This window comes from Ciona robusta, chromosome 12, assembly GCF_009617815.1.
Source record: "Ciona robusta chromosome 12, ASM961781v2".
NCBI classification, from domain to species: domain Eukaryota; kingdom Metazoa; phylum Chordata; class Ascidiacea; order Phlebobranchia; family Cionidae; genus Ciona; species Ciona robusta.
Genome location: NC_143246.1, coordinates 6,195,822 through 6,221,948, shown reverse-complemented (window position 1 = coordinate 6,221,948; position 26,127 = coordinate 6,195,822). Strand labels below are relative to the sequence as shown.

The 26,127-nt window shown below is 37.0% G+C and overlaps 4 protein-coding genes and 1 long non-coding RNA gene across 7 annotated transcripts; 2 read left to right on the top strand and 3 right to left on the bottom strand.

Annotated features, from left to right (window-relative positions):
- Positions 1-181: 181 nt before the first annotated feature.
- On the top strand, positions 182-2,306 carry LOC149727228 (developmentally-regulated GTP-binding protein 2-like). Its single transcript, XM_089889877.1, has one exon. It carries the CDS (start codon positions 920-922, stop codon positions 2,012-2,014), a length of 1,095 nt encoding a protein of 364 aa, XP_089746003.1. The 5' UTR covers positions 182-919; the 3' UTR covers positions 2,015-2,306.
- Positions 2,272-4,315, bottom strand: LOC149727227 (uncharacterized). Its single transcript, XR_016386198.1, has 5 exons — positions 4,207-4,315; positions 4,048-4,095; positions 3,488-3,764; positions 3,041-3,229; positions 2,272-2,856 (listed from the first exon to the last, which is right to left on the bottom strand). It is a non-coding gene; the product is annotated as an uncharacterized LOC149727227 (long non-coding RNA).
- Positions 4,316-4,335: 20 nt separating this feature from the next.
- LOC149727226 (uncharacterized) lies at positions 4,336-10,591 on the top strand. Of its 2 annotated transcripts, none has more exons than XM_089889868.1 (15): positions 4,336-4,509; positions 4,594-4,647; positions 4,735-4,805; positions 4,869-5,041; positions 5,312-5,471; positions 5,833-5,939; positions 6,257-6,374; positions 6,581-6,762; positions 6,974-7,145; positions 7,321-7,460; positions 7,737-7,877; positions 8,259-8,895; positions 9,110-9,241; positions 9,393-9,598; positions 10,223-10,591. In XM_089889868.1, exons 1-15 carry the CDS (start codon positions 4,485-4,487, stop codon positions 10,224-10,226), a joined length of 2,322 nt encoding a protein of 773 aa, XP_089745994.1. In that variant the 5' UTR covers positions 4,336-4,484; the 3' UTR covers positions 10,227-10,591. The 2 variants fall into 2 exon arrangements, with proteins under 2 accessions (XP_089745994.1, XP_089745993.1); XM_089889867.1 differs by lacking the exon at positions 10,223-10,591 and adding an exon at positions 9,659-9,970.
- On the bottom strand, positions 10,502-11,851 carry LOC149727225 (beta-keto L-gulonate decarboxylase-like). Its single transcript, XM_089889878.1, has 2 exons — positions 11,038-11,851; positions 10,502-10,846 (listed from the first exon to the last, which is right to left on the bottom strand). Exons 1-2 carry the CDS (start codon positions 11,788-11,790, stop codon positions 10,622-10,624), a joined length of 978 nt encoding a protein of 325 aa, XP_089746004.1. The 5' UTR covers positions 11,791-11,851; the 3' UTR covers positions 10,502-10,621.
- Positions 11,852-12,538: 687 nt separating this feature from the next.
- Positions 12,539-24,721, bottom strand: LOC149727224 (frizzled-10-B-like). Of its 2 annotated transcripts, XM_089889858.1 has the most exons (9): positions 21,791-24,713; positions 21,250-21,413; positions 20,633-21,005; positions 20,158-20,338; positions 19,694-19,855; positions 19,206-19,427; positions 14,994-15,160; positions 13,237-13,963; positions 12,539-13,109 (listed from the first exon to the last, which is right to left on the bottom strand). In XM_089889858.1, exons 1-9 carry the CDS (start codon positions 21,903-21,905, stop codon positions 12,644-12,646), a joined length of 2,577 nt encoding a protein of 858 aa, XP_089745984.1. In that variant the 5' UTR covers positions 21,906-24,713; the 3' UTR covers positions 12,539-12,643. The 2 variants fall into 2 exon arrangements, with proteins under 2 accessions (XP_089745984.1, XP_089745985.1); XM_089889859.1 differs by lacking the exon at positions 19,694-19,855 and having other exon boundaries at positions 21,791-24,721.
- Positions 24,722-26,127: the final 1,406 nt, after the last annotated feature.

Sequence of the window (26,127 nt, the reverse complement as noted above, 5' to 3'; positions counted from 1 at the left end):
AAAGTTTTACTTAATTTCTAGGTGGTGATACAGTTCGGTTATAAGGAAATTATAAAAGGTTAATTTGATATTATAACACAATACTAAGAAATCTTAAATTTAAGAGAAATTCCTCTACCAATTCAATGTTACAATTTGTCCCATGAAAGTACAAAACCTGCGAGCATTCACCCGTAGCAGCAACATCTCAGTTGCGTAACAATCGTGAAGCAGTGAAAAATTTGTAACATCTAGAGTCAAGTAGAGGTTAAGAGTATCATTTTATTTTGTTGCACGTTGAAAGCGGATTACCTTTGGAATTCAAAATGTTGGGTCGGCTTACTGCACGTCTGATGACCACTGTTCCCCGGCGACACGTCCAACGTGTGAGTCGCCCGCTTAATTTCCGTTACAGTTTAAACGGACCGGTTGGCGTACACCCGGCACAAGTGGAATCTAAAGCGTGGGAGATCTTCGCTGGATTTGGCTTTTTTTCACTCTGCATGTGGGGACCAACTCTTTACCTGGCTAAGCAATGGAAACTCTACGGAAAACCAGAATCTTAAGATGGATTTTAACTTCAAAACTATATGAAAAACTGTCAGAAAATTAATTATTTTTTTGTTTAGTAGTGTGATTTTAAGCAGACATGGTGTACACGATGTAACATTTTAAAATTACAAAGTTCGTGATTTTGGTTTATATCCAAAAAAGTTCCATTAAATTAAACTGAGTTTCAAAGTATTGAATGTTTAAATATTCCAACTAAATATTGATGCTGTTTATTGCAATGATTCAAACGTGCCATGTTCATGAATTAAAAAAATATAAAATATGTTGCTTTCTGCATAAACTGAATGCTTAAAATTGTATTACTTCAGGCTGCAGGTCCTTTTACCGACTAGTTTCATTATTAAAAGGTTGATTATTAACTGTTAAAATGGGGATATTGGAAAAGATTTCTGAGATTGAAAAAGAAATTCAGAGAACTCAAAAAAATAAAGCAACTGAATACCATCTGGGATTGTTGAAAGCAAAACTCGCAAGATATCGAGCACAGCTATTGGAAGGGTCCAAGACATCTGGTCCTAAAGGAGAGGGCTTCGATGTTATGAAATCAGGGGATGCAAGAGTAGCATTGGTCGGATTTCCTTCAGTTGGTAAATCTACTTTGCTATCAACATTAACCTCTACCACCAGCGAGTGTGCTTCGTACGAGTTCACAACTTTAACCTGCATCCCTGGTGTGATAGAGCATAACGGGGCAAGCATCCAACTTCTGGATCTTCCAGGGATTATAGAAGGAGCTGCTGCTGGTAAAGGAAGAGGAAGACAGGTCATCTCGGTTGCTCGGACTGCCGACATTGTTGTGATGATGTTGGATGCTTTGAAAGGTGACATCCAAAAGGAGCTGCTTACAAAAGAACTGGAAGCTGTCGGAATAAGGCTGAATAAGAAACGGCCAAATATTTATTTCAAGGAGAAAAAAGGTGGAGGGATTTCTATAACTGCTACTTGCATTCTGACCAAAATATCAGAAAGGATGATCAATCTTATACTTCATGAGTACAAGATATTCAATGCAGATGTGGTGTTTAGGGATGACTGCGGCACGGAAGAGTTTATTGATGTTGTGGTGGGAAAGCGAAAATACATGCCGTGTTTATATGTCTACAACAAGATCGATCAAATCTCCATTGAAGAAGTTGATCGTATTGCATGGCAGCCGCACTGTGTTGTCATTAGTTGCAATATGTTGCTAAACCTGGAGCATTTAAAAGAAATGATCTGGAGATATCTGCATTTGATTACTGTTTACACCAAGAAACCCGGGAAGAAACCAGACTTTAATGATGGTCTCATCTTGCGTTCGAATTGCACCGTAGAACATGCATGCCATGCCATTCATAGGACTCTGGTTCAGAATTTTAAATATGCTCAGGTTTGGGGCCACAGCGCTAAGTATAATGGACAGCACGTGGGGTTATCGCATAAATTGTCTCATGAGGATGTTTTGCTTGTTACGAAAAAGTAACAGACAACCTTTGGGATAATAAAATGTAAAAGATTAAGCACTAGGAAATCACGCATGCCATTGCTTGTTATTTAAGGTCATGGCTTGTGGTGTATTCTATATTCTGCATCCTACCGCTCTTGTAAAGTTCATACATTTGTGCAGTGCTGCCCTGTCTAATATTCTCTCTAAACTTGTGCCCAAATCAAAGTTGGTGATGGTGTTGATTGGCAACATTGCTGAATTTACTTCTTTCTTGCAAAAAAGTCACATCAAAGTAAAACAAAAACATTCTTGTTTGTGTGGCAACAAATGTATTGCAATATGAATTATGAATACTGAACATTTTAATGCAGAGCTAAAAGCAATATTAATGATAATTAATAATTAGTAAAATAAGTTAGTAAAAATGTGAGTTAGTAAAATAACAAATAGGTAGATTGGGTCACTGAAATGCAATTCTGAATAAAATCATAATAAAAGAAGTCACTTTTGTAAAAAAAATCTCTATACAAAATCTATTGCAGCAGGTTACTAACATAAACAAGTTTTAAACATAAATACAAAATAAAAAAGTGCAATAGATCTTTTATGAATAAATGACACTTATTTATGCTTGTATGGTGGGGCAGTGATAGTTTTTATAACATGGGTGTCCTATTTCATACACCTTGTGCTCATGTAGTCCTAACACATAAGTTAGTGGGTGCTATTTATTTTTTCTGGTAAGTGTCTCCTATAAGATTCTATAAGGGAAAAAGGAACTTAACATTGAAGCTATATATATAACTTGGTAATGGGTCCACCCCTTTTTAGTTCTTTTTCAATTCACTTCCACAGTCATCAAGTTGTATCATCAACTCCTGTTCCAAGTAAGATGGGTTATTGTTACATTTACAAGTACAATATAGTTTTTGAATTTTACTTCATATTAGTATGGTAACTTTCCTTACTGTAACTGCTTATTAGATGCAAGACAGCTAACCTAAATTATTGCCATGGCTAACGTTGTTTAGTTCTTCATAAAAGTTGCAGAGAGGGTCTTACCTTATTTCCTAATTGTTGTAAAGCTTGTTGTAATTTCAGCCTTTCCTCTTGATTTGCATTTCTTGATCCCTTTTTACCAGCAAAACATTTGACAATGCAAAGCTTTTTATTGATTTTTGGAAGAATCTGGCACATTGTATCAACATCTGAGCTGTCAAGTTCATTGTGACAGACACAGAATTCATCAATCTAAAAATGGAAGCAATATTTAGTAACATAAATGAGTGTAACAAATTTATCCTGGTATTGTGGTGGAATGACAGTCGTAATACGACAGGTTTTCTGTCCCATCATACACCATATGCCCGCTTATAATTTATCATGGTTTACCTTTGTGGGTGATTATTTTTTCAAACCTATAAATTATGGTCCAAAGGTGAGTGCTCCAACCATTACGACTGTAATAAAAAGTTAAATTGTTGCGCATTTTATGATGAACAAATTTACCGTTTCATTCATGCCCATAATAGCAGAAGATATAGAGCTGAATTGTTGTGTATATATCCACAGTTAAAAAGCAGTAGCTTTTCAATGTGTTTTTTAACTCTGGTTAATATGGTGCCAAATGCAGTTGCATCTGCCTCACTGAAAAACGGTTCATTGTACAAAGAATTGACTGGAAATTGGTCAGCAGCTTTTTGTATAAGTTCGTGGTTATTTGATTGTGATATTTCAACCAAAATTTGAAGAAATCTTTTTCGTGACTCCAACCCCAGGGTGAGATCTGAAAGAGACAAACGAATCACGACATAAATTATGTATAAACAACATAAAAATAATTACAAATTTTACAAATATAGTAGGGCAGGGGAAGATGGGACGCTTAGCACATAATATCCTGATATCTGATCGTTTTAAACCATTAACAACGGGCTATAAGAGTCTGGTGGATACGTTTTTATAATTATTTGAATGTTATTTGTATACTACCAAATAGAATAAAAAGGTGTCCCATCTTTCCCACTCTACTATGTGAATAATGAATGTATGGTTAAAACAAAAGTTACCTTCATAGAACATTTTATGTGATAGCTGCTCCATTTCTTTAATGTGATCTAAAAATATATACTTAAATGTTTATTTTAGTTAAAACTTATTATTTTTTGAGCACGGTAGTGGTCATATAGATTCTTTTTCGTCGAACAGTTGTTCTTGTTTTACTATACCTTCCATTTTTCGAAGAAATTCTATTCGTCTGGCGCGCCTGTGTTGATAGTAATGTTTACGTCGTCACGATTTGATGACCTCACATTTTTGTCACGTGACAATAAAGCGATTTCGCGCGTGTTTAGAATGATTTGTTTTGTATGAATTGCATGTTTTTGGAGGATTTTTTAAATACGCATGCATTTATTTGATTAGTGATTACATCAATTCTAGTTAAAGGATACAGATGTCCGCGTTGTAATCTTTTAACTTAAGTATACAGTTCACCGAGAAGAAAATGTGGTCACTGGTTTCAACAGAAAGTACGTAATTTTTGTTTAATTCTTGCTTTAAATACAACGTGTAAATAGCACAATTTTGTATAAACCATCTTAACATATTTTTAGATAATCAAGTAAAGAGGCTTCTTGCAAATCGAGTATACACGTTTGGAAGAAAGGGTATATATATATGCATGTATATAGGTTAACACAAAATACAGGCTAAACCATGTTTCATAGTCTTTATATTTTCTTGTTTGTTTTTAGATGTGGACTTCATAATTGCTAATGATTCGTCAGTGAGTAGAAAGCATGGGACAATAAAAGTGATCGATGAGGTAATAACAAAAATTATGTATGTAACATAATACACATTGGACTGTCATGTTTCACCCATACAGGAATCAAGTAATGAACCATGTCTGCTTGTGAGTGACAGCTCAAAGTTTGGGACATTCTACTCAAAAAATGAAACTGGAAATGAACAACATTTGGTTTTTAACAAAATAACGGGTGAAGTTCGACTCAAACAAGGGGATTGTCTTCGAGTTGGAGTTCTGAAGTCAATTTTCAAGTAAAGTATTTATCATTTGTTTAAGTAAACAATTGTACATGATTGATGTCCATGGATTTGGGTTAGAAACTTTTCTGTATATAACCTGTTGTTGTTTTATAGGTTATATTTAAATGTCTGAAATATATAAATATATTTTTAATTAAATTCAAGCCTTTAAACCCTAACTTTTGGGCTAAATGTAGCCCCGTTAAGATCATTAACCCTTTGTGCCATAGCACTGGTCTTTATTCAGCTATTGGCAGCATTTCTAATTGATTTTTTACACAGAATCAAACACAAACCACTGCTCATTGTTACATCATCAATGAGTTCTGTTCTGCAAGAAAAGTTGCGTGACAAAGTTTCAAAGCTTGGTGGTAAACTGACCACTAGCTGGCAAACTGGAGTTACACATCTAGCCATGCAAAGCATTCTTCTTAATGTGAAGGTAATTAATATGGATTTTTATTCAATGGTGTAACATTAGGCCCGATTAGGGGTGCGTTTTAAAACAGTGTAACGTGTAACATTATATATATATATGTTTTATGCACAAAACAGCTTTTACCTTGCTGCTAAGTTTCTAAAAACAAGCAGAGTCAATATTGCATTATGTTAGTTAGGTTTATCAATCTGGCTTCGTTTTTTTTGTGTTGGAATACAAGTGTAACTTCATTTTGTCAAACAATTACAAGAGCAATATCAATTTGGGACGAATATTTGTAAATTTATGGTTTTGTATGTTAATTTGTTACAGTATAAGCGGTCAAAGTTTTTCAGAAATTTTAATGGTTTTATATTTACATCAGGTCACACAAGCGTTAGCATGTGCTTGTCCTATTGTCAGTGAAAAGTATTTTTCCAAACTTTTGAAATCAGTTGAAACTAATGAAGCTGAACTGCCAAGCACTAATGAGTGAGTTTATATATATTTATATTTATTATGGTAATGTGAAATTTCATAGACCTATTTGGTTGGGTACACATTCAAGATAGATACTGAGTAGCTAAATGGGTTATACACATTGGGTTTCCAAGTAATTGGTCAACTCTGGCCCAAATCACAGTTCCCATGACATGTCATACTGTATTTAAAGTGAATATTTTTTGGTGGAAACAGAGGTGCTAAAGTATCTCATAGTTCATTAGTTTACACCTATTTAAAATTGTATTTATAAACTCTATGCCTACCAGTTGTTTATCTGTTTTTTTGGTTTATGCTTTGGTTTTTAGTTTTCTTCCCGATATATCTGAACAAGGTCTTGATAAACGTGAATGTTCGTTTCAAGTAAACGTGGAAAGAAAAAATATCTTTCGTGATAAAACAGTTGTTTTTCTCAGCCATAAACAGGTAGATAAGTTTATTGTTTTAAAGTTGTGTTTACTAAATACTCAATAACAATATACATACATCGATACATGTCATGCAAAAAATAAAAACTATTTTTTTACATGACTGATCTCACCTTCTATATTTGGTATTTTACCTGAACACAAAGAACCTTCAGTTAAGTTAAAAGTTTTAAAAATTTATTTTCAAGTGGCTAAAATTTTCAGATGAAGCGTCTTGGTTCTTCTTGCTCGTACTCTGGTGCCACCGTGTGTTTGGTATCTGATCAAAAATGCACGGATGAAAAATTAATTGACGAAAATACAATCGTTGTACGATGTGCTGATAACGCGGAATCTCAAGTAATTGATGCAAAAAAACTTGAAAAGTTGCAGAGACAGTTTCGTAGGTGAGTTTTGTAGATTGTGAATAAGTAACATTTAATTTATCTGTATACAAAACTTTTTTTTTAATTTTTTTTTATCGTATATGTGTAAAGCAAAGGTTATAAAAATCTGGGGTAACATTGCCAAAATGCAGTTACACTTTCTTGTCAAACAAAGGGAACTTTATTGATTAATGTGTTGATTGAGATATAACATTGAATATCACTTTAACAGAAAACAGCTACGTTTCATACAAGAGCATGAGATAGGATTATCTTTGTTGTATTGCTCCACTGATGTTTATTGCAACCCTTCATTTGATCTTGAACAAGAAACCACTTTCTCCCAACGACCGATACCGGGTTCTACATTCTCTCAAAACATGGACCATCTCCAGCGGGTGGAGGTAAAGAGCTGTTCCACATATATTTTTTTACAGTTTAGGGAATTTTTCTTCCAGTAAAAGCCGCAATTTTATTTTTGCCGCAATTCATCTGGTATAAAACAATACAGACGTCTAAGACAATACGTTTATAAAAGTTTGAGATAAAGTTACAATTTTCATCATTTTATATTTTCAGTCCAGGCAAGAGGTGGAGGATACTGATGATCCAAACTCTCTCTTTATCTCCTGCATCCCTGAAACAATGAAATCCCAAGCTCCGGACACGTTTTGTTCCCTGGATGTTGGAATGGAGTCCGAGATCGGAAGAAAGAAAAGGTGAGTTTTTCTGCAAAACATTGTTTCCAAATGAAAATTCTGATTATTTTATGTTCAATGACATTTAAGCCCTTACAGTCCTTACTGTTTTAAACTGATTTTTAATGAAGTTTCACTTACCTGTATCCTCAATTAGTTATACTTCGTTTAACCTGTATTCGATGCTGTATTCATACAAAAAGGGTACAGTTATTGCCTTTTCTATGCTTTTTTGGCCATATTATATCAACTTGATCAAAATTCTGTCAACTTGGTCTAATTTCGGATCCAAAACAGACCGCATGAAGACCACGGTACTGATGATGAAATTCCTTCAAAACATCAAAAACCAAACTCCCCACCAAAACACCAACCACACACTGTATCTTCCAAGCTTATAGATGATACAGCTCACTGTAGTAAGGATCCAACACACAGGTCAGTAGTCTGTAAGAACTATGTATTTACATCTGTTATTGGCATAGAGATCTTAGGTTATGCTGTGTTTTCGGTTTTCACATTTGGCATAGGCATAGGGTAACTGAGTAAAGTACACTGTCCAAAGCCCAAATAATATACTGACACAGTAGCCAAACTTAAGTGTCCTTGGGCACCTAATGTCTATTGCTCCAACCCAGTGGTCATTAATGGGTTGTAGCACCCTGGGTAATGGCATAAAATCTAAGGCCCCATGATGTACCAGGCTGCAGAATCTAACCCATAAAGACGAAGATTAAAAATATATATTACTAGTTTGTTTATGTGTTTAATAGAAGACTTAATACTAAAAATAGTTTTATGTTTTATACCATTTTTTAGAAAAACACCGGAGTTACCCTTCAAGGTGCCAAAACCACAGGAAAATATTGCCCAATCTGTGGAGAATATTGCGCAATCCATGCTAGGCAGCTCAATGACTTCAAACAAGAAAAAATCCAAACCTCCACCAAAGAAAAAACGAATATCTGTCGTTCCAACGACACCAGTTCAACTTACAATTCCAACCAATAAGCCAACTATAGACCATAACCCAACTGAAACACGTATTATAACTTCCACTAAAGTTGCCTCAAATTCTGACATTGCGTTGAATCCAGGCCCTGTTTCACCAATACAACAAAATGTAGATGATATTCCTGACAGTTGTATAGAAGATGATAGTCTATGGACTTCTTCAATGGATTTAAACCAGAAAAATGATGTTCTTGTGCTCCCAGTGAAGACTGAGTACATAGCTCCTGAAATAAGTGTTGACCAAAACAGTGAACGTTATGTAGACCCAGATTTAATAGACAGTGAGAGATTTACTGAATCGCAACACTGCGAACCAACTGTGCAGATTAAGCCAAAGCAGGAATTGCTTGTTGTTAAAAAAGAGAAAACAAGCCAACCTTACCCACAAGTAAACAAGGACAAGTTTAAGAACGTAACAGCAGGTTGGGCTGATCCTAAAAATGTAAGTGAAACATTTTAACTGATTATTAAAATAAAGCTTTTTTTGTACTGCAATTGGATAAGTGTATCTGCATGACCAATATAGGGGTAACTTCACGTGTGAAGAAATTGTGCATATATTTTTAACAAAAACAATGCTTCTACTGGAGCTGGCGGCAACAGTTTTGACAGCTTATATGTAAGTTGGTGATGTAACTTACCCGTTCTGTTACCAGGCACCTACAAGTGATTATTGTGAAGTAATTCCTGATTATCCAACTTCAGATTTAAGCAAACTTGTTCAAGTTTCATTAATTGTTACAACTTCTACAACACGTGTGACAAGTAAAAGTAATGCACAGAGAAATGTAGGTAGTCTGCTGGTATGTGTGTAATAGAAGTAATTATGGCTATATAACTTATGAGTACTAGCAGCAATAAGTCTTTGTAGAACTAAACCTTTTGCAACTAATAAACTTCATGCATCAATGATTAACCAAAGTCTTTAATTCTGTGCAGACGAAAAACTACAAATGTTTTCGGAAGGTTTATCCAACATATATGGACTATGAGTCGCAGAATAACACGGCTGCTTCTTTCGAACCACCAACAATAATTGGTGGTCGAGATCTTTTTAAACATGAGAACAAAATATCCAAAGACACAAATCTGGAGGACTGGGCAATGCTTAATGAAAAGGAAAATGACAACTTAAATCCATTCGGGTGAGTTGAATGATTGTAACTTGCTTTAACCTCCCGTTGCTGAAAAACGATATAACACAGGTGTTCTGTTTCACACATCTCATGCCAGCTAACAAGTTACATGTATGAAACTTTGTGGGTAATTATTTTAACAGCTTATTAGTGACTACTGGGTTGGAGCTGTTACAATTTTAATGGTTGTTTTCAAATAACATTTTCATGTGGTGTTTAAAACAGTTAAACTTTGCATGACTTTGTTCTTTATGTTTGCTGATGCCAACAATCTACTGGCTTTCTTCTGCTCTTTTGGAATCTTATGCTTTTGCATGTGTTGCTCAATTACCACTAAAGAAACACACAAGACTTGCATATAAAAAAACTACATACATTGGATAGTACAAGCAAATGTGAAAGTTTAATTCAGCAGGCAGAACACTATACCACTATTCAGTAATACATGGTTTAGTTTTGCTTTTAAAAAGGAGTTCAGTACCAGACTGTCTATGTTTTATTACACTTAGATATAGCAGATGTTAGAAACTGGTGGGTACCTCTAACTTGATTGATTAATATTTTGGTTTTATTTTAATGTTGCTGTATATGGCTTTACTTTAACTACATTTTATGGCAATCTTTATTTTTCAGGTAATAGCAATTGTACAAATTTGGATGGAACATCTGTTTGATGATAGCCTCGTTGAAATTATGTGTTGTTTATGCTCTATCTTCATAATACGTTTTCTTTTGTTTTATTAATCTTTTTTGTATTTTCTTGCGTTTGGAAATTTCTAATTAGCCATATTTTATCCACAAATGCTCCTACTGGCAAGCATGTTGGGCTGATTGATATAGCCTAACTCTTCTGGCAATTTATTATAAGAGTTTCAACATCCTATTCAGTTGCTTTCAATGACCCACAGCGAATGTGGCACACGATTTATGTAATCGTAACTCAAAATTTCATTAATTGCACTTCTGATACATAACTGAAAATTATAAAAGTTCGTCCTGAAATCGCTTCAGAATTTGATGTTACAAAACTAGTTAATCTCTTCCAATATTATGAGTTGTGGAAGGTCTGTCAACTCGGTATATGAACTCTGCTGGGGTGAAGTAACCAATGTATTCGACCTCATCTGGTGTGACATCATAATGGTAGTGACCCCCTACGCCACTATTAGCATTGTAACCATGTGTGTGTTCCACACGAAGGTCTAAACCACAATCTTCAGTGATAAAAGTGGAGAGGCACATGAAAGGTGAGGTCACCTATGGAAGCATACATGATAATTACATTTTTTGAAGGTATACTAATTCAGTACAATGCAGCCTTATTGTAAATAGTGAAAGGTAGAACGTTGCAAATATAAAACTGCTTTTTATGCACCTAATCTAAAAGGCCCAGTTTGGCAAGTTAAGCTGCGCACATTACAATTACATACACGCGTTTAAAACCTCACCTCGTAAAATTTAAGCCAGTTATTGACGTCATCATCTGACGTAAGCGGGGTCTCGCTAAAATCGGGCATGACGTGAATCTTTATTTTCCCTTTGTTGACAAGGAATGTACCGCCCATTCCTATTGGTCGGTTTGGACCAAAATGCTCTTTCAATGCGCCCCTCATACACCCAACCAGATCCTTTTCTCCGATTCTACATTTTCCCCTTACTTCTAACACTTTGCCCTGCTTTCCGTCCGAGCAGAACAAATTTGCAAGCAACGAAAATTCGGAACTAGAGCCATGATCATTTTCGTAATTCTGCAGCAAGTAACCGCCGTCACTTTTAACTCTTGCTACATGACATAAATTGACACGCTCTCTTTCTCCGCCCTCGCATCGAAAATTCGGCATTAACTCGCAATTACAACCGACAACATGCTTTGAACCTGCACCAGCGCCGAGTATGAAACAACCAGGAGTGCCCACTCTCTCGGAGATATCTTGTAAGTTATACACCTTTTCCATGTATTGAGACACCGGCACTAAATTCGGTACACCGCCGACATCAACTAACCGTGTGCGTCCACAAATGCCATTGGATGCCAGACCAAAAGGCGCTTTGCTCAAATCCGGACAGTCAACTACGCTACACGACCACTCTTTGTAATTTTTCTTTAACCCAACGCCAACAACTTCTGCTAATTCTTCCATAGAAGGCACATGCAAAGCAACGTTTTCAACCAACATTTCTCGTTTGATATTTCCTTTCATATTGTACAACTTCTGATAGTAATTCTTCTGCAACCAAATCTGTCAGCAGCAATAATAATGTACGGTGTTTACCCGATAGTGAAACTCAACACAGAAAAAATATAAAATGCTGACGCAGTTAACTGACGTCACCGAAAGAACGATCGTTTGTTTTTAACACCTTAAACAGCATGTTACTGTTTAACGTGGTTTTCCATATACATGTTTACGTAACAGAGCTAATACTTGGAGTCGTGTAGCCGTATATGCTAACCGATGTTATTTGGTCAGTTTATACATCTTGTCTTCGGCAAATGTATTTAATTAATGCTACTATATATTGATTATTAAAGAATGGTTGACTACGAACATAACACGTATGTTTACATACATACGGGGTATAACTACGAGCCATGGTTATTTGGTTATGTATTAACTTGCTTTTATTGTCGGCTTTTGGAGTTTTCTACTTTCACGTTGGTTAAACCTGTTAAAGAGACTACTAAAGTAACTAAACCATGAATGCGTGTAACCAAATGTAGCCTACGCCAGAAATATCCGCAACACTTCCCACAATCGATTTGCAATTGTTTTTTTTATCTATGTATCGGTTAATACAAGGTCGAAACCGACACAGAATATTCCATTTAGAGTCTTTGATGTAGCAGCATATTATGTCATTCAAATAATACAGTACGATGTCTTTGATAACCTGCTTCGTTTGTCACGTCATTCTCTCAAGCAGCTGCCTATAGTTTCATTGAATTGATTTTTAGCTTTTTCGCTTTATTAAAAAACAAGTTGCGAACAAAAGGAATTAGTACGTGACAATGAGGAACAAAATAAGGGGAAAACTTAAAAACAAGAAGAAAAATCACTCGCGATTGTTTCTGTTATGTCTGGACTGTTTTTTCGTTTTCTTGGGTCTTACCGCACGTGGGGGCAAAGACGGCGTCGATGTTCTTTCTAAACCAGCATCACTCGATCTGACACCACCATATCTGACGTCACCCGCTCTGGCGTCACTAACTCTGACGTCATAACGTTCGAGATCTTCAGAATCGAATCGTCCCCTATAATCTCTAACGTCGGGAATACCTTCAATAGGTGTGTGTACCTCCCCAGTGTACCTTGGCCCTGGCATTATGACGTATTCGTTCATTCTCGTTCTTTTCGTGTCCACTGCGATAATCTGGTTCCACTCCAGTGAGTTCTGATGACACGGTTTGCCCGGTTGGTAAAGGTCATTACCCTCCATTCCTATGACGTCATAATCACACCGCGAATCCGCCATCTCTTTTGTGACCAACTTGGGTTCTGCTTTGGGGGACTTCCCGCACCTGTGACGTCATTTATTGTTAGTTTTAAGCTTTTACGAAATGTGAAATTTTAAACACAACACACAATGTGTAATTGTAAAAGGTTAGCTAATCGATTCGTTAAGTAAAATGAAGAGATTTTGCTTACCTGCACGTTTTGTAAAACTTCCTCCAAGATTCGACTGTCTTTCCGCTCCAAATCCACATTCCGCTTGTAATACCCGCAATAAGAGACATGAAGATCTTAATTCCAAATATCGGGAGGGACGGTATTGAATCGGGCAGTGTACAGTCCAAGTTCACCCTCGGAATTTGATCTTTCATTGGTAGCGACCGTCTTTTGCGTTTCCCATTGGTTTGTGTGTATCTGTCATAACCAGGTTGTTCTGGCCATGGCTCATAAGCATAAAAGTCCGAACCATCGCCAACCAAGTAGTCCGATCGCTGTGGGTAACCGCGCCACGTAGCGGGGGCCATTGAAGCTTGGTAATTGTCACGCGGTGGCAGCCAAGAGCCTTGAAATTCGCTAGGTGCGGAATCAGGTCTATAAAGAAACGGTGAGCCTGATGCTCTGCATGGTATTTTCCTTGCATGACTCATCCATACACCCAAGTTTTGGTATTGGTAAAAGTTCACTGCCACGACACACGCTGCAGGTACAGTGTACAGCACAGAAAATACACCAATTCGCCACATCAGCTTTTCCAGTTTGCCCGCAGACTTCCCACCCTGATGACGAATAACTCGTCGTATTTTAAACAAGTAGCCAAACCCGAACACCAGAGCCACAGTTCCGGTTATCAGGTAGAACGTGAGAGGGATGATGACGAAATACATCAAACTTTCAGGGTCCAAGTTTCCAACATAACAAACGCCTGAAAAGAAAAAGAAAAAAAAAAATTATATTAGTATTACGTTACATTAAATTTAAGAACATCGGTATAATGGGCCTATACTCTTGCCTAAATCCTAAACATCTTAGCGTGTCACGTCGTAGGGCTCCACACACACACAGAGAACAGAATGGTAAATTGTATGGGCAACGAACTTTTACAGTATGTTACATTTAGGTATTTTAAGAAATAACCTCCAAATGAATCGTAAATTTGAAAATTACTTTTATACGGTTTCAGACTTACAAAGTTTTCTTTAAACTATAGCTACGTGGTTTTAGTTCTGAAAGTTTCTTTTGCGGTTTAATTTATACACAAATTTCACACACACACGTTTTGCCGACACCTGTTTATTCAAACAGTTTTTTTCTCAAGCGCTTCGCTGTGTATTCAGTCAGTCTCGTATAACTTGATTATATTTCAATTGAGTGTTATTACAATCTTTTCTCAAGTGCCCGATCACGCAACGGACCCCAAAGTATGTCAAGATGCCTTAACATTATAACCATTCCCGTTTCCCGAATTGAGCGATATTTTCACTTGAAAATCTCGATAGTCCTTTAGTTATTGTTCCTTATTACCTTCAAGGGGACTTGATACCGTTATGTGCCGGGATAATAGTGACTACATACCTGCCTAAAACCCATACGACGCACCTGGCGGCTTTAGATTCGTTTCAACGAACGTAAGGGAGACAATAAACCGAAAATTCTTTTTTTTTGTAAGCGGATATAGTGTAGATCTAACTTGGTAGAATTACAACCTTGAATGTACCCAAATTAAAACTACCGTCGACGTTGCACACGCTATAACTCGTAAACGGGCCCGATGTGTGTAAAACAGAACATCTGTTTTATAACAAATTCAATTTTCCCGTCAGCGAGGATCAAAAAGTTGCATTTAATCGTTTATTCAAAAATATAAGTCATTAAAAAAATTAACACTTTTCCATTCGGTCTGAATGGGCTCAGGTTCAAATCTCACCAAAGTAAGAACAAAACCCTTTACCAACCTGTTAATTCGTCTCCATCGACTTTTCCCAGGATGAGAACAACAATTGTCTGTCCGGCTGGCAACAACCACGCCGCTAGGTGGAAGTAGAACCCGTAAGCTTCGATTGCCTCATGCCCCCACTTGAACCCGGCAGACAGAAGCCATGATAAAGTAAGAACAACCCACCTGAAATAAATCAATGTTCAGGTATTTGTGTTGTTTTAGGCTTTTCCAGAATAAAATCTATGGGAATTTATGTATAGTAGGTTGGGGAAAGATGACGCATGTTTTGTTCTTTGTTTTCGTTTCGCGATTTAGTAGTAACCAAAGAATATTTATAGAACTCGTATTCCCACGGCGCTAAAAACCGTTATGAAACACGAATTTGGGTATAAATTACCTAACGTTATATTTATCTTACCCCAAGATACTATACTCTGTCTAAAACCGATTGTCTAATTTAAAATATATCCTCGCCAATATTTGGTATAAAGAAGTCATAGCTTCCGAATTTGGATGTAAAAGTCTAAACGGCCCGCAAATCGATTATAAATCTCCGCCTACGCGTTACGGAGTAAAATAATGACGTCATAACGACATGACGTCACCAGCCTTACGGCGAACATTATACACGAGGGACACGCTAGATTGAAAACTCGTCACTTTAGGGGTTAAGCAAAACAACAGCGGCTGGAAACGAACAAACAATTTTCAAGACGCACTTGTACGCCTTATTACCAACTGGTCTAGACTGGTTTAGACCAGAACACTAGGATTTGTTTTACAGATGAATGTTAAATGTAATATTTTTTGAAGTCTAAAATCGCATCTTAAACTTTTGGTTTTCAAAATATTACGAATTCATAGCGTTTTACCCAACGTAATATAAAATGCTTTTAAAATCTTCATACCGTTACGGCCGCGTCATTAATGTCAAATTATCTTTTAAAACTGTCACCGTGTAGTCTGGATTTTCAGGCATTTTATATGCTAGTGTACGGTTACGTTATATGAACGGCTAGAGTTTTAGTAAACCGAATTAATTAGACAAAATTCTTCGGCGTAACATCACAGGAAAACGATGGCATTGCCGTGTCGGTCACGCCAAACAATTTCCTATATTCCCACCGTAACTCGCCACCGACGGACACAGGAAGCCAATAAACATTATATTAGCCACATATCGAGTTTCTACACACTTCCAGCCGCCCGAAACTGAGAAAATTCGAATCTAGCGACCCTATTAACGTTTCACAATGCTTTGAATGGAATCCGTATACGAACAAAGCCGCGCGCCTTGCTAAAGGCTCCGGTATCGTGTAGCCGGCATCGCTTTGTACTTTTAAACACATGTAGCCCTAACGCTCTGTAGTTCTGTGCACGTTTATGTTGCCGCGTTTACTAAAGAGAATGTTATGTTAGGACATCCCAACGCTTAACGCCTACGTTAGACCCCCTCTGTGAATGTTGTGACAGCGTTATAACGGTCAAGACTAAAACGCTAACTATTTTGTCGAAGCCGGGTACTTACTTTTATCGTAACAAATTAAAAATTCTTAAATTACAACTATTTTTTTAAAATTACAACTATTTTTTAACTTTTTTTAAAGGAGTAACTCATAAAAGCGTCAAATTAGTTAAAAAACAAGCAATTTCGCTAAAATGTTGGACAAATATTGTAAAAGATGTTAGTTACGGTTACTATGCGTCGTAAAAACGCACTTCTCGTGCTCGAAACTGTAAAAATCGAACACCTCTGTAAATAGTGGACGTTTAGGCCATAAATTTTACGGCCATAGCGGCCGATGACCGGAATCTAGTATTTAGACAGATGGTTTAATACGTCTGTATGCCGTCGAAATTTTAATTTGCTGGTTTTATTAAGCCTATTAACCCATATATGTTGGTTTACAGTACGTTTCGCGGCACATGTCCAGGGCGCGCTTTGTCGTGTTATAACAACTCACAAAAAGCCGTTTCTTTTCGCCAACAAAACCCAAGCCAAGAAATCCGATCCATTTAAGCGATATAACATTTCTATAGTAGATATGGTCCCGTGACAAACAATAGAAGAATAGATCAATTGTGATGTCATTAAAAGCGTCGTCGATTGACAAGTTACCAAAACTAGATCAATTAGAGAGTCGTGTTCCAATACGTGTCTCACGTTCTTATTTATTTTAATGATTTTCTTGAACTGTTTAATCTCTACAGTTCTATACCTTTACCTAGAGTCCTGTTTTCTTTTCTTTTCTTTTTTCTACCGTGACGTTATAGCGGTCGCTGTATTATTTCACTAATTAACGACGATAATTATTTGTTCCTTGTGACGTAAACAGTCCTACTAATCGTGGCTTTGTTTGTAAATTAACGAACACAAAATCCAATCTAAAACGAAAATAGAAACCAAAACAAAAATAACGGTCGCTGGAATTTAAACTTTTGCCTTTAAAACTGTTTGTGCTATACTGGGCCTGGATTTGAACCTATAACCGTCGGACTCAGCCTTCGCCAGATTTTGTCTTTAGGCAGGAGATGCTGTTTAAATTTTATAAAAATTGCTTCAACCATTAAGCGAACATATTTCTCTTTCGTGACCGGAACTCCAATTTGCTTTTGTATTTATTGTTGTTTTGGGGTGTTCTGTTGGTTTTTCTACACGAATTTGGGGCTTTGAATCTTAAATCGTGAAATTTCGAGATTAAAGCGCTGAAGATGACGAGTTCTGAGACCGGAATCGTTTATCGTTCGATCAAATGCAGAAATTTTGGGATAATTTGTTTTCCGCCCCCTTTGACATTTCGTATTTGCTCTTAATGCACTCGTAATTACACGTTAGGCTTCGGTCGTTTCGGTCTGTTGTTTTTTTAAAGCACACCGATCCGATTACGATAACCTTGGCCTCTACTGTCGGCCATCTCGCCAAAACTCCGCCGAGGTTTAGTCTACTCACCAAATTTACGATTCCACCTGCAGCGTGTTACGTTACATTGGAAATCGCAGTCGATTCGGCAAGATCAAAGAAAATTTTGCCCTGGGCAATGTCGGATTCAAATTATGGTGAAATGACCCAAGTTTTCGGCTCGCCACGATGCCGCGCTGACATAATAAGAGAATTATGAAACACAACACGCCACCGACAACCTGATACTTATATTATCCGCGCGGTTTTTCTAATTAAAAGCAAACTCAAACGTTCTGTTCAATTTGAATAACAGACTGAAAATGCTGGTGGTTAAAAAATAAATCTTTATGGTACACCATTAGTTGGACTCGATTTTTGTTTTCTGTGATGTATATTACGAATCTAAAATATATAAGTCAATTGTTTAAAACACGATCAGAAAATATAGGATTTCATGTGATGAGTATCCAAGTCTGTCAATTATTTTTACTTTCTACCTCCTGTAACGATACGAGTATATTCAAATAAAAAAGCTGACCCGCAATATAAGAATTAGAAATCGGATATAAATTCCGCACCGCAGGAAAATAACGAAGACGAGATACACGGGATTACAATTTTCGTTTAAACAGCTTTTAAAAACCGCAGAATCGGTTTAGCGAGTGATGTACATATTGTTTACTCCAACATAAACGCCAAGACATGCAAACTAAAGCTCGTATAATCGTTATAACACTACGACGTGGCACACCTTTAAGGTGATGTGATGAAAGGTGTTTAAATATGACGTGGTTATATGTGATGTTGGATATCGGGTATAAAATGACTCACGTTGACTATAAACACAAAACTACGTGGTTATGATATGAATACGATGACTTATACACTTACGTTCGTTTTAAGGGGAAATTAAAACACCCGTGAATATTATTCAGCTATTTGAATGAATAGTTATATCGTATGTGGTAGTTTAGGGTAGGTTTTTCATCCTCTTGCCAACGGTATACTATCTATCTTGCCCCACAGTACTATTACCTTGCTTTAAACAATTCAATTTGGCGTGGTTGGTCTTATACCGAATTCCTATACTGCCAATAGTTGAACACTGGCCGTGCATGTCGTATTTATCAACGTCGAATCTTATGCTCTGGCATTACGAACGTTTTGCAGTTCGAATCACGCCGCAAGAATAACAATTGTCCAAATTGCTAAAATAACAACGGTAGTTATGTCCGCATCAAAGACACGGTGTCGCGTGTTCACTTTCGCCCCGGGATATATCCCGTTATCCTGACCTAACAGACACTATTGTTACGTCACACTTACCACGCTGAAGCCGCCATCCCAAAGTAGTAGAGCACGAAAAACATGGCGGTACACCCGGTGCCTTGAACACCACCCTTTACAAAGTAGCTGGCCCCAGCAGGGTGTGTAATATCTTCCATACACGCCATAGAGTTAAGCGGACCATTCACCGATCTTACCAAGTAAGCGACCGAATAAACGCAGTAGCAAATGGAAAGGAAAATAATCGGACGTTCCGGGTATCTAAAATGACAAGTTTGCGTCAAATTGTTGTAAATTCATTACTTGAAAAATACAGCTTAACTAATATACCGTTGGCCCATAATGTCCTATATTTCTAAACAGTGTTTTTAACAACGCTCTTTTAGAGTCATGAGAAAACGGTTTTAATTGTGCAAATATAGTTTGTTTACTACCAAATGGGACGATAGGAGAGAATAAAACATGGACCATTTTACCCCAACCTATTATAAATAATGACAATAACAACAGAATAATTATTATTTTACCTGAATCTTTTAGAATCAATCATAAAAGTACAGACTGTCATCACCGTTGAAATAAAACATAGCAAAGAAAACGAAAACAGCAACCAATAAGCGATTTGTTTGTGATTTGAACTAAACAAAATATCCGTGGTTTTCTCACACCTTGGGACACATTGTTTCATTCTAAAACAAAATCAAAATTTAAAAAATAAAAAAATGACGAAAAAATACGAAAAAATAATATTCCAAAAACTTTATTTGCTTTTTTGGTTGCGCCAATGTTCGCATTACTATTTTTATGAAGTAATAGTCGATCGTTATTATCAATTAGGGTGAATTTGTTTCAATGTTACGTTAATCAGTGTAAAATGGCCGTGCTTTGGTATTTTTACGTTTAAAGTTATACTACGCGATCCCCTATTCATAGTTTCGCAACACATTAAAAACGCATGTAAAACATATATAAACATTAAATTTCATCATACCTTTTCAAGTAATGAAACTTGTTCGGATTCTTGCATTTATTTGGTTTTGGTTTCGGTTGAGATATCGTCACGAATTGGTTTTTATCTTGGTCTGGTTCTCTTTGTGGTGGTGGTGCAAAACCAAACCCTGGACCTTCTGGTTCATCTACTACAACTGGTTCTTCTGGTGGCAATTGGTGTTCTAATATAGTTTAGAAAAATCGTAACTCGTCTATATAGTCTATAGTATACATTGTATATTATCATTCATTGGTGTAACAGCAGGCGCAGTTCTCCGGTAATGGCCAACTCAAGCCTTACGTCCCAAGTCCCTTGCTAAGAAGCCTACCCATTTAGAAAAAAAAAGAATATGTTGTGATAACGAGACAACTCTGGCATTAAATCCCAAGTCACTAGCGTTAATGCCTGGTTATATTACATCACCCAATTAAAGCATAAATTTATATCTCAATAATATTTTTGAACCCTTACTTACCAATACGTGGAATCATCGGTTCTCTCCATTGTTGTTCCTCATAACCCGGATTCAGTTCCAACTGTTGCGCCCAATACTTGGCTGCTTTGTCGTTCTCATCTTCGTCGTCGATTTCCAACTCTATATGGGGACCTGCCCCGCTTTCGTCCAGCGTTACTGAAGGTGGCTGGGGGTTGGTGTCCACTTTAGGTGCTTCCCCGTTCGGGGATTCACCGGGTGGTACCATACACAACCGCTTCTTCTCGTTCCTCATGGGTAGCTTTGAACAGTCAATGGTATCCGGCCACTGTACCCCTCCTACCCGCATAACCGGTTCACAGTCGGTTCTTACTTTCTCACACATACTTCTGCATCCTGGTATTGCTACTTCAACCTGTAGTTAAAGCAGTTATATATCATGTGGGGTGAAAACAAGGCTTTAAATTGTCAGCCATAAGGAACTTTTTATCGAACAAGTATTATATGCATGATGGTAACTCGTAAGCGGGCACGAGTAGTATGCAACAGAACATACAGGTTTTAACGAGCGTCATTGCCTCGCCACGCGAGATAGAGAAGTTAAATTCATTTATTCATTTAATATACCATGCATTATGTATTATTCCAAACGGCCTTACCTTTGGCGTACACATTGGAAAATGCAAAGAGCAAAGAAAGAATCGTAGATGCGTTGAGCAGTGCGTGTCCAACAGTAACTTGTATTCGTATAATACGTCAGATGCGTCATCCGCGTTATCGTGCCCAAGAATATTGGGGAAAGTTGTGTAGTTGTATGGGAAATCTAAATGTGTGGTCGGTGATTGGTAATAATTATCGAACTTTAAATTGGATGCAGTATTACCTAATGCTGGAAGAGCTTTAGTAATGCTAAAATTTGTACAAACAGTTACGTAACAGCCTGATTCGTTAATTGAAAATATGATTTTAAAATCACCCAAAAACAGGAAGTTTTAGGTGTTGCGGCAACTCTGGCCTAAATCAGGTCCCATGGTATGCTTTATAGTCAACCCATATATAATAGAAATAGAGAGACTTTGGTCTATAAATACCTTTTGCATACAATTAGAGTTATTTCTAGAATTTATAATAGCAATATTCTCTCGTATGTGTTATATTCCAGCTATGTTAAAATTCATATTAAGTTAACAAATTACCAACCTGAGCATAATGGTTCACTTATTGGAAAGCATTTAAACTTCGGCCTCCCTGCGTATTTGAACCCAGACACACACGCAAGTACAAACAGAATACATAAAACGTTTATAACGTTCATTTTTATAACAGCATTCTAACCTGTATGGTTATAAGTTTGTTTTAAACTTTTTTTTTACCAATATGTTATATGGAAACGGTAATAAACAGTCGCGTTTTATGCATTGAGTGTCGTTTCCAACGTCACTAAATATGCAGCTTTTAAAATCAAGACTAAATTGGCTGCAATCTGTTCCACATTATATTGCCCCCTCGCCTTTTAAACAAAACACTACGATGGCTTATACATTTTACCGCCTCTGCAGAATATAATGCTCACTTAGACTATAATTTACAAAGAAACATATTCAGCCTATAACAATATTAGCATTGTATTTTATCTTAACATCTTAATAATATCTGCGGTTCTAAATTACAAGACTCTTTATCTAAAATACAACACCACGAACACATCAACACACGACCGCAGCAATGCTTCTGCCACAACCTATCAATTCAAACGGAAGGAATATCTAAGAGAATCCGAAATCTGTCAGCAACACTGACCGAAGTGGATTAGAAATCTGTCGGAATAAGATTTCGAGCTTAATCCACGTCCAGCTGTTTTTCAAAGCACCGACTACGTTATCCTGTTCGAGTATTATACGCTCTACACCCCTTTAAAAGAAGCCGCCGTATAATTGGGTCTTAGCTCCTATCTCTATAAAACGCCATGACCGATGTAGTTTTGCAATCGTATTAAAGCCAATTCGCCTTCGGTGCAAAATTACTCGCAACGTATTAACAGCAATGCTTATATCATAGATTTGCAAACCGAATATATCCCCACACGCCCCCCGTCTTAAATAGAATTTCACGCTCTCTTATAAAACTCCACCAGATTTCTTTGCGTACTTTAGCATTTCATTTCGACTTGCTCTTCTAAAAAAAAATCTCAAAAATGCTCTTATAATGCATTAATACATTTACCTCCAAAAATATAGTTCTAATATAACAAGATTCCCCCTACGTTTATCAAGCCATCTAATTACACAGCGTATTTGACCACTACTGAACCTCGGAAGCCATTTTCGAAGCATCGTATACCAATGTCATACTACAACCATATAAGCTACTTAACTTAATACATTTTTAATCCGTTAAGTCGAAGCATCAAAGCGAGTCATATTTGCCGACTTTGAAAGGTCACTGAGACCTGCTAAGCCAAACCATATCGCCTCGAAAACCATTGCTGTAAACTTGAGGGAACACCGTTGTTTATTTCTAAACCGAAAACACCGATAAAGCACCCACAAAGTTACATACGTGGTATTTTGAATAAAAAAAAACATACGTGGTAACTCGTAAACGAAAAGTTCAGTTTATAAAACTGAACACCGGTGTTAAAAAGACTGTCGTTGTCCTGTTTATTTAAAGTTTAAAATGTCTACGTACAACTTATACAATCTTTACAACGAAAAGACACCTTTACAATTTGCAGCAATATACGTAACTTGATTGCTTAATTATTGCATACATTTATGTTTTTCCTAATACACTTATAGGTTGATTTGTCAAACTACGAAAAAAATACCTCTCTTTAATTTCTATGTTCATTCTTTTTTTCAAAGACAGCTTAGTTTTATATAAAGCTACGACTGTCCATCAACCTTTAACACGTGCTACAGATTAGAATACGATCTTCCTATACACTCGCCACCCAAGCAGATGAGCTACTTCGAACAAAGGAGAAATTAACGAACTTTACCGCAACACCACAACGTTATTTATAACGGCTGTCGAATTTTACACGAAGACCAAAATTCCACAAAAAAATATATATATATTTTACTAAAACGTGCCTGATCTTACGCACCAACGTCACTATGCACACTTTTATGACGTAACAAAACCTTTATGTGACGTCACAAACTCATTTTCTACAAAGCTCGAATATAAAACTTTTAAGTCGGAATCTAAACGCTCCTAACTGACGTCACAATGATATCAATTGTTCCTAAACAATCGAAATAATGGACTGGCCGTCGAACAATTAGTCTGCGACTATTTAATGACTTCGCGACTCTAATCTCAAAAACTTTCGCATAATTCGCGAAACAGGCGACTAATTAAGAAAACAAACCAAATCCAATAACAATACGAATATTTCTACACCTTTTCCCATCAATAAATAAGTACACACGCAATTTGCATACTAAAAACGCGTCTAAAGGCCAAATTTCGTTGGCTATATAAAATTTTCAGCGCCATTTCACCGAGTACGTATTTTTATTGTTATCTGATCCAAGATCCAATTACTATGCCATTTTCCGCTCTCCAAACATGCGTTGACAGACATGTCAAACACAGAGCATCCTTAAGAGAAACATTGGCAACAAAACCTGTCTAAATGCGTCTAATAAAACACCATCTAACATCGCATCTATTTACATTGACCAAAACCGTCTATCTTTTACATCAATATTAACCCGTACTTTAACCCCCACCCCCACAGATTTCCCATCAGCACTAACCACCAAGAAGCATCATTTCAACTCATCTGTATCTGCGAAATAAATCATAAAAACGCAATTAACAAATGACCGACGACAGCTTCGACCGCGGGCAGCAACCGCCGAAATAATAAACGACGTAAAACGTCTCCGAGTAATTCGCTTCCGGATTCGAATCGCGTATTGCTAGAGGGCGTACCTTCAAAGACCTCACCGACTTTCTGTGTTTATTTTCTTGCGTATTAACTGCTCGCTGTCTTGAAATCAAGCTTTAGATTACAGGTCTCAGGTTCGTATAACATTGCCTCAAAACGAATGTTCTGTCTGATAAAACGATTTGTTTCACCATCGCATCTTACTTTTAGATCAAAAACCCGCTGTCTTCCAGTGCTCCTCTGGTGCAGGTGTGTCACAAGCGCTATAGTGACGACATAGTGGCCGTTCTGTGACGCGGCGCCTACCTTCGTGTTGTTTTTTGTCGCGCATTCAGTTACCTATTCGAATCTCTCTCAATTTTCGCCCCGTATCCCTTACAAGTAACCTGACCTGATGTCGCAAATATCTTCCCGAGATAACATGTACAAGTTACCTCCGCTGACAGAATACGACAGATTCTAAAATAACGCTGCATCTCGTTATAAAAATAAACCCGCACCCAAATTTAATTCATTTTTTCTCAAGTGCTTCGTTCGCAGATCAACTTAGTGTTATAGAATCGTCAACAATTATCTACTTGTTACGTAAACAATCAACGCTCGTGGCCGCGCGACCGATTACATTGTTCTGCATGTTTATGCAAATATAGTCTGAGCTCACCGATCATTAAACGCCTCTAAACGCGTTAAACCACTTGAAACTGACCCACGACGACCGTTTTCGTTGCACAAAGCGACCGAAGGTCAAAATAAAATAAAAATCGGCCGAAAATGCAAAAAGCCTGATCCGTCAACCTAAATGTAAGACATGTTTTGTTGCATTGTTTAATACAACACTTAAGTTGAGATACCCCGCATTGTTAAAGTAGATAATCCCTATACCGCCGTCAAGTGGCCGTGGTCACGCACCATTTAATCTATATGACGTAACAATCATGATTGACAGTCGTGTTTCTTTGAAAGAAAATTTTGAATTGTGCCAGGATAAACACTCGTTGAGAATCTAATGCAAATTCACACTATATATTCATATAGTAGGGGGAGAGATGGGCCACTTTTCATCTCCTTTCTCGTCTCATTCAGTAGTGAATAAAAGAACATTGAAAAAATTATAAAACCGTATTATCACGACTTGCATAGACCGTTGTTAATTATATAATGCGTGTTTCGACACGGAATTCTATATTTTCCATTCTATATGGGTAAGGTCCTTCAGCGAGGCATGCCGAGGGACCTTAGATTCAAAGTTAGCCCATTACCCCCAACGAGCTTATAATACCTTTGCATTTGAGCAAATATGCACGAATATGAGATATTTGGTTTTTAACGTTGCATAGTCTTAAATTACTAGCAAAAGGTAGAAATTTGTTTTTCAGAATAAAATCTTGTTACTCTTGTGCACCCCCGCGCGGAGAATAATATCTGTAACTACTTCCACAAGGATGCACCACAGACTTATTCCCTTTACATAGCCAATGACTCACTGATTAACCTCTTGTCCACATTCCTAAAACAAACTGTGGGGGAAGTCTCTTGACCTGGCTTTGAACCCGGGATTTCCGTATTGTTCATTTACCTTTTTCTATGAATAACAAATTGCTTTGGCATTTCAAAGCTGACGTGTCCTCTTACAGCG